At 36.9% G+C, this 9,004-nt stretch overlaps 1 protein-coding gene across 1 annotated transcript in view; it reads left to right on the forward strand.

Annotated features, from left to right (window-relative positions):
- Positions 1 to 7,459: 7,459 nt before the first annotated feature.
- Positions 7,460 to 9,004, forward strand: part of LOTGIDRAFT_161668 (hypothetical protein) — a gene marked incomplete at both ends in the record, with an annotated part of 2,963 nt that continues 1,418 nt past the window's right edge. The window contains 3 exons of the mRNA XM_009057513.1: positions 7,460 to 7,499; positions 8,091 to 8,209; positions 8,527 to 8,994. Coding sequence (XP_009055761.1) covers positions 7,460 to 7,499; positions 8,091 to 8,209; positions 8,527 to 8,994 — 627 coding nt within the window. The remainder of the gene's footprint in view (positions 7,500 to 8,090; positions 8,210 to 8,526; positions 8,995 to 9,004) is intronic.

The raw sequence follows: 9,004 nt of genomic DNA on the forward strand, positions 1-9,004 counted from the left end.
ATCACATAATTTATTATCATTTAGTTCTTAAATGTCTGGTGCTGTGGGCTACTTTTGACAATTCCGTGCCCCTACTCGGCATCTTCAGCTTAGGATGCATGGGAAAGCCAACGTGTACAGGTCACGGGCGCCTTGGTAAATCATAGCCACCACAAGGAACGGGCTGACCACTGGTAATTAGCTACCTGAAATAATTGTTACAGATTGTTCATCTCACCTTTATTCTGTTCAGCTGTCGATGACCACTCGAGATGACGGGGTCAATCTGATCACTGCGGCTACCCCTCACCTTTCATTAGCATCTTACCGGTCATCCAATCATTCTGAGAGCGGTCATTAAGTATTAAATTACGCGAACGACCAGGTATTATTGTCTTATTATCTCCCTTTGTTTCTATTGTTTCGTCTGCTCCCTGCATTTTATGACCTTTGTCACTTTTAAATCCAAATTTTTAACCCTCTGTCGTCTGTCAATGAATATGAAAAGACTAGAACAAAGGGTTTAACTTGCTTTGTAGATTTATTCAAAAAATAGTCGAGTGTGACAAATTAGATCGTTTTATTGCGACAATCGTCAAAAAGATCTCTCACTCTTTTTAACTTTAAAATTAGAGAGCAAGGTAATAAATTGTGTATTAACAATGACGTATTGCACATAAAAACTGCACTTGAAATGACACATTTTGTCTATTTAGTGCACTTGTTATTTTGAATTTCTCACGGTTGTGTTTTAGGTTGTCACAGTGACCGAATTGTCATCGACATTTTGACATTTCAATTCATGATGTTTCCAAGGGCTTCTCTTGACAAAAAACATTCACAACGTGCTGGGAGAAAAATTGTTGAATTTAAAACAGTGAAATTACCGAGTGTTAATTGAGCAATTCTCTAACATAAAGAGAAAAGGAAAAAAAGAGCAATAGTCTAACAAGAAATGGAAAGAAAAAGAGCGACATTCTAACAAGCATCCCCTAGGTCTAAAGGGCAGAGGATCTTGGATAACTGTCGACCACCATCACCATCAAAACAGGGGCTGGTAAAGAAGCTGGTCCCAGATACGCCACTGCACCAAAACTAAATCTTTATTAGCCGCCTTTGCGATAGGGAAGTATAATATATATGATTACAGGAGCAAAAGTCATCTGAAAAATTGTACTGGTGCAAAAAGAAGCCATAAAAAGCCCCAATACACATACAAAAAAGCTAGAAATCTCTTTACAACCTGTTTAAATATAAGAATGACGTAATGATAATACGGTCGTTCTAAGCTGTACTAACTTTACGATGACTGTAAATTGACTCCAGGGCATTACAATCATTTATTTCATTTTAAATTCTAGATACGGGTTGTATAATAGCACACCTTTCCTATCTTCCATCAAGATTAAAACCGATACAATCATCTTTCTAGGATACAGTGATATCTCGATTGTTACGGCAGATATCTATCAATGTATTGTTCTTTGTTGTCACAGCCACGACGTTACACAGGCGGTGCTCGACACCCATCCCCCTGGATCATACCTAGGAAAAGATTTGATCCCGTATTTTTGCATCAAATTCGTACGGCTGTTGTTTGTTCTGGTGTCTGAATGCTATACCCGACTTGAGCGAACCCAATATTTCATTTGTCTGTATGACCAGGTTGACTACACCCAGCAATTCATCAGATTCAGATTGTCACCAGCTAGCAGTCGTTATTTCAGTTGCTCTCAGAATTTTCTTATCGGAAGGTTGACAAGAGCTCTCCTATAAGCGTCATCGATTAGTCAGCGATCTTATTTATTTATTTTAAGGTTTCAAATCCCATTACGAACATCACAAGCCTGATTAATGTCATTTCACAATACCTTGTCCTAACAAAATATTACTTATATAATATAATAACAGATTAACCCTTCAAACTCCCTATTATACCTTATTGATACAAAATATAACCTTCGGGTAAGCTTATGTAGGCTTTTAAAGGATATAACTGGTCAAATAGATCCTGATTCATTTTGTTAAGGTGTATCTACAACCTACCAGCTAACAGTCTATGTTTTGAATCTCCTTGAGCTAAGTAGTTTTGCAGCTATCAGATGGACGTCACAGTTGTCTGACAGAAGTGAACACGAACTTCCTGTTTCTAACGGAAGTGACGAAAGTTAGATTACTTCTCAATTTGCCACACCTTTATGGACATTATGACAAAGTAGCCATGTGATTTTAGTGACAACAATCTACTGGATTTGAATGCAGACGAACCCGGAGTCATAAAGAGATGCTCTCTTTAGCTGGATTGAGATCGTCACCTGTATATCATAACATACTGTTTATAACATGTTTACTATTTGAAGAGAATAACCCATGTACGCCAGACTCGATCGAAAACGAGCATGTCAATACAGTTTTCCTGGCAAAACTGTCCTCATTTCATACTGAATGGCGTTGCCCATCTTCATTAGCCCAAGTCGGTGCAGAAAGTAGACGTAAAACTCCATTCACTACATTTGATTTGTGATAATGTGGAATTGAAAGGTCGACCAGGCGTGTTAAGAACCGAACCTACGTCAAACTCGATGGTCAGTGTGTTATGGTTTAGCTTTGTTATTCTCTGGAGCAAGTTGTTTTGAAGCTAAGTAATAAAGATTAAAAACTGATATAGTCAGAGATGTTCTAGTAATGTTTTGACTACTGTACTATCTTAATAGGATCTTTCTGCCTCTATTAATACTTGTCATAATAATAACCCTTCTTATTAGCTTGATACGCAGATATCTGCTATATCAGTACTTTTCTACCTAAGTGAGATCATTCCCCTCGGAGAATCCTTCTGCGTGCTTTGGCATCGTATTTGCGGATCTTAAGGAAGAGTGTCTTCAATGAACAGCCAGTTGTGACTTGCAAAAATCGAACGGTGCTACAATCTGCAAGTTACAGATCCTTCCCATCATACAGACATGTATCGTGGTACCGTGTGGCACAGGAACATTGTAGAGTATCCCGTATTGTTTTGATGAACTCATTATTGTTTTGTAGATGCCAAAAGTAATGCCAATTTTTTTGTCATGGTGAAAATACCAAAAACTACTACAGACCCAATAACGGATCGGAGCAACTCCTATTAAAAGTGAAATTTTATGTCTGGCCCTAAACGTGCCGATATCCCATCTGTATATCACGTATCATGTCCAGATGTGTCAGGCTATTAAGAAACAAGCTAATTATGAAAATATAAAATTAGTCTTCACATCTCCTTTAAAAGTTGTTGTATTCCAATAGTTCTGAATAAGTTTCTTGATACGGTTTAATATTTTTCCAATGGTTCTAACGATCAAGGTTCTATGTTAAAGATGTTGATACAGTGGTTTAATATTTTTCCAATAGCTCTGATGATCAAGGCTCTATGATAAATATGTTGATACAATGGTTTATATTTTTTCAATAGCTCTGACGATCAAGGTTCTATGTTAAGTTTGTTGATACAATGGTTTACGGCTTGTTGGTTGTTGACGGTTTATTTCAGCCAAAATTTCATCCTATTTTAACACTTGTTTATTGTTTTTAGTAACTTCATTACCCTCGTTCTTCGACCGTTGACCGTTTAACAACTAGTAGCCAAACTAATTAGTCGTTTATCTTTTATAACCTTGCCTTTGATAAGGATAAAATACGTGATGCAGGTACGAATTTGGGAATGTTTTCCGTCTTAGCCTGCTTGACATTATTATCAGTGTTAGTGTTATGAGTCTCATAAAAGCACTACAACTACAAACAAACCAAGATTAGTGTTGTTATTTCGTTTCATAAATTTACACATAACAGAATATGAACGCAAAATAAACCAAAACGAAACAAAACGAAACGGAAAAGACAATACTATAACTACTGGAAGGCAGTCTCAGCCGTGCAAATTAAGTCTTCATGTCTAAGCAGAGTTAGTGCCTTGCCAGATAATAGCAAAGAGTATAACTCGCTGCCCCCTATTCCTTGTATGTGATTGTATCTACTAAGGCCAGGGGGTATTATGTGTTAAAGAGCATACTTTATGTCTAACATTGTGTCAAATAATTAATTTAATTACATCATATGAAATGAGAGCTAAGCTATATATACGACATGCTGTAGAAACCTTTATTAGTTTACGCATTTGCCTCCAGAAATAATCGAAAAGCGTCAAAATTACGTAAAATGACGATAGTTGTCTGACAATATCCGTAGGCTATTAATTGAATTAACAAAATATTATTTAAAACAACAAGATTCATGTTGTAATTTCTATTTCTGGTTCAATGACACTTGATAGAATTAAAAATACACATACAACGCACTGTAAAGCTTTTCCGTTAAAAATCGACGTTAGGTAAGCTGTAGTTTAGAGTGCTTAGTATCGCTTGGCTTCATTTGAACTATTTTTTTCTGTTAAAGATGATTCAAGAAGAGCTGTAGTTCAGTCAGTTAGAGAGCTTAGTATCTCATGACGTCATGTGAATTAGAGTAGTTTGTTGAACAAAACCAAGTTGTGACTTGTCTGCAATACTGGAAATACCAAGAGGTTTAAACAACGACGGCCGTGCAGACAGGATCAGCATTGGAACTTTTTAGGCGTGTTTTTTTTTAAAATTATTGCCTTTCCACAATAATGGTTATTTTATGATAAGAATGGAATCTATTCGTAGCTGCCAAACAGAGCTGTGTAGATTACAAAGCATGTTTTACAGTGCAGCGTAAAAGACGTCAATGTAACGGTATAAAGTTAATCAAACATACCCATCACAATAACCGCGGGATATTACAGTGTTATTGTACAATACTGACACCTTTTGATTTCAAATCTATTCTTTTATTGTATAATAGGTGCTATTTGATTTAAACTCACTGTATATCGAGTTGAAGCAGTGCTTGATTTCACTCCTAGATAATTTCTAACAAGTCATTCAGCTTGTACAAAAAGTACAAAATAATCGTTAAAGTGAACTTCAAATACGTATGACGATACAATACCAGGGCGCTATTGGTCTTAAAGGATTTGTAGACTGGAATAAATGAAAGAAACGGATAAAGGGACATTCAAAGTGGATGGGGGATCATAACCAAGATTCTGAGCATCCTTTCAGCAACTGTTCTTTTGGAAAAAGCTCTTAGCAACTATATTTCCGTACCTGTATATAGAGCTAATTTTGATAAAGAAACACTATGACTTGAGTGTCAGATGTATTGTTTTAAAACAATGTTTTATTACTTCATTACACACGTGAAATTATACAACAATATTAAAAAGGTTTTTAGAAATGAGTCACAAGTTATTCTAATCGGCCATCAAAAAGATTTGCTCACGCCACTTAGTGGTGTTTTTAGATGGAAGGGGCTGATTTTGGGCAATATAATTGTCGAGGGAGACTCACAGCATGACATTTAATAACTCAATGATGGGACTCTGGCTGTAATTCATTTGCCCTCTGCCCTCATCCCCACTCGTAGAAACGTCACTGCCGCCGCTGACACACAGTGGCTTTAAATGCAATTTGATCTCTGATTTTATCAAAACAAGATGCATGACCTATCTTGTTGTGGAAGTGTACACGGATAAAATTAGACAGCAACAAATAAATATTGATACTTTAAATTGTTTACAAGATAATGCCAAGTGACACAAACATTCCAATTATTGACACCTCGTTCAGGGTATTGACATTACAATCTGATCCCCGTGTAGTCAGCTCGGCCATGCAACTACTAATGACATTACGTGTAGATATTACATAAGATATACCTCAAGGCGACCATCTTGTACCCTTTCTATTTCACGTTACTGTTGATGACTTTTCTGATATCTACCAGATCAGTGTTTCATAATGTTACAGTATAGCTTGAAGTTCACTGCTCCTTGGTATTAGGGGATGAGAGCCGACACCGGGCCGACTCTTGAAAGCACTGGCACAGGCATCAGAATCTGTCTTACCGTGAAGAGGATTCGAACCCACGGCACCTAAATTTTGAACATAAGTCACTGTTCCTATTTCTGCTCCGGTTGGAAAACCTTTACCGGATACCTGTATACCATTTATGACTCCCCAACCCTACATCCTTACAACTGAAAGTAGATCGATGATACTATAAATGGCTGGTCAATCTGAAAAGTATAAAATCACCATGTAATGCTGTATCTCTATTCCCTCAAAACCATACCCAATTGTTGTCACGATAGAAGCCACCAGGCAGACCTATCCACTATAGTGGTCCTCATCGGAAGTGTCATTTTGTTTTTGCCTACAATGGCCCTGGCCCTAATAAATTGTTTCCTACGCAGTCTGGTAACATTGGATGTAATAAATTAAATTCTTGACTAAAATTTTAGACTTTCACAGAATTCCTTAGTACATGTAATTTCCTATTTTCAATGTTATCCGAACAACAACAATATTCCAATAACCATTATACCAACAACAACAATATTCCAATAACCATATCTCCATCAGCGACATCATAATAACCAGGATAATTTTATCATATCATGTAATTATCTCTTGATATGATTGATGTAGTGACGTGATAATTGGTCTCTTATAATTTACCTTGTTCCTGATGATAAGAATCGATAATGGCCAGGATCTCTCTAATTGGATTCACACCTTTACTGTACACACAACAAGTTCATGGTCATCGTTGAAAATGAAAGGAAATGAAATGGAGTTTTACATTCTGCTTTTCTTCACCCGGTTAGGCATATGATTGGCAAAGCCATGCAGTATGCAATGATAGAAAATTTTACAAGCCCTTACAATTAACCTACTCTTTTTCGATTTTCAACTGTCGAGGGATCTTAAACGTGCACAGCCTGTAGCACACGAGGCTTCGGCTAAATGATCCCTTCATCAGTTGACAGGTGTAGATTGGGTTAGAAAATCCAAACCCTGATGGTGAAAAAGCAAAATACGGTGCAAGAAACGAGTAAGATGTAAAACTTCTTCCATTTCAAAACAATAATTTGTCAAGAGAGAATAACTTGTTCTAATTAATGTAATATTTAGGCACATAGAATATAAGTTTAAAATTCAACTTCAATTACTATAGATTTCCTGAATGACCTGGATTAGAGCTCGATGCTTTATGCTTGCAATTCCACAGCCCAAAGGGAATATAAAGTTCATATAGGAAATTAACCAATTATTGCCAATATTGGCACGTTGGTTTGTTTCCAATTCACATTACGCACCAGAATGCATTAATATTAACCCTACATCACCAATATTCACACTTGTTGAGTAGATGGTGTGAACTACAAGTTTACTAGGTGATAAAACAACCCTAAAGAGATTCAAATTCTTGTTAACAAAGGGTTAATAAACCGATGAGTCACTGAAGAATAATTTGCTAATTAAAAATCATTATTTTTCATGTGAGAAATAATCCCACTTTGTCGGAATTTATGTTTATTTTCTTGTGAAATGTTTGGAACCACAAGTAGAAAACCGACATGTACCTATCGAAAGCAACATTTTATGACCGCAGATCAAGTAAGTAGACATGAAATGAGTCTAAAGGCAGTCTGGATCATTCCTTCCGCCATGCCTGGGAGAGACCTTAATGGATCCGATATGTTGTGTGCACTAAAAACTAAATAGAATCGGACTCGAACCCACGGAACTCAATTGAAATATCAGACATTTTCGTTTTTACATTATTACTCTCCGTAATCCCATTTATTTTCATGGTCCCAATGCATGTCGGGTTACACAAAGTATACTGTATTACTCAGTTTACAGCCACTCTTGAGAGATTATGTGAGAGAAAGAATTGAAGTACAGACCATATGACTCAATACATTATAAGATCATAAAAAAATTGACAATGCATTTAGCATAGAATTTAGTCTTGGTCAATGGTTAACATTATTTTCCCCGTCCTTTCTAAAAGATTTTTTAACACATTATCTTATTTCAGCTTATTAAAGATTTAACACATGTAGTTTTACCCCTTGGCCTTATTTTCTTAAATAGGGACATAATATTGCCATTGGTAGGGTCCCAGCATCAATTGTGAACTATTTTGAATTATGTGTTAACCTTTTAGCAACTTACTTTGGTACATCTTTTTAATATCTGTAGTCGGGGCCCCCTTAGGGTTTGGTTTTACTAGGGGACTTGGTTTTACTAGGGGACTTGGTTTTACTAGGGGTTTGGTTTTACTAGGGTTTGGTTTTACTAGGGTACTTGGTTTTACTAGGGTACTTGGTTTTACTAGGGTTTGGTTTTACTAGGGGACTTGGTTTTACTAGGGTTTGGTTTTACTAGGGGACTTGGTTGGTTTTACTAGGGGACTTGGTTTTACTAGGGGACTTGGTTTTACTAGGGTTTGGTTTTACTAGGGGACTTGGTTTTACTAGGGGACTTGGTTTTACTAGGGGACTTGGTTTTACTAGGGTTTGGTTTTACTAGGGGACTTGGTTTTACTAGGGGACTTGGTTTTACTAGGGTACTTGGTTTTACTAGGGTACTTGGTTTTACTAAGGTACTTGGTTTTACTAGGGTTTGGTTTTACTAGGGTTTGGTTTTACTAGGGGACTTGGTTTTACTAGGGGACTTGGTTTTACTAGGGTACTTGGTTTTACTAGGGGACTTGGTTTTACTAGGGTTTGGTTTTACTAGGGGACTTGGTTTTACTAGGGTACTTGGTTTTACTAGGGGACTTGGTTTTACTAGGGGACTTGGTTTTACTAGGGGACTTGGTTTTACTAGGGGACTTGGTTTTACTAGGGGACTTGGTTTTACTAGGGGACTTGGTTTTACTAGGGGACTTGGTTTTACTAGGGGACTTGGTTTTACTAGGGGACTTGGTTTTACTAGGGGACTTGGTTTTACTAGGGGACTTGTTTTTACTAGGGGACTTGTTTTTACTAGGGACTTGGTTTTACTAGGGTTTGGTTTTACTAGGGGACTTGGTTTTACTAGGGGACTTGGTTTTACTAGGGGACTTGGTTTTACTAGGGGACTTGGTTTTACTAGGGATCGGGTTTACTATG

Source organism: Lottia gigantea (assembly GCF_000327385.1).
Source record: "Lottia gigantea unplaced genomic scaffold LOTGIsca_30, whole genome shotgun sequence".
In the NCBI taxonomy this organism is placed as follows: domain Eukaryota; kingdom Metazoa; phylum Mollusca; class Gastropoda; family Lottiidae; genus Lottia; species Lottia gigantea.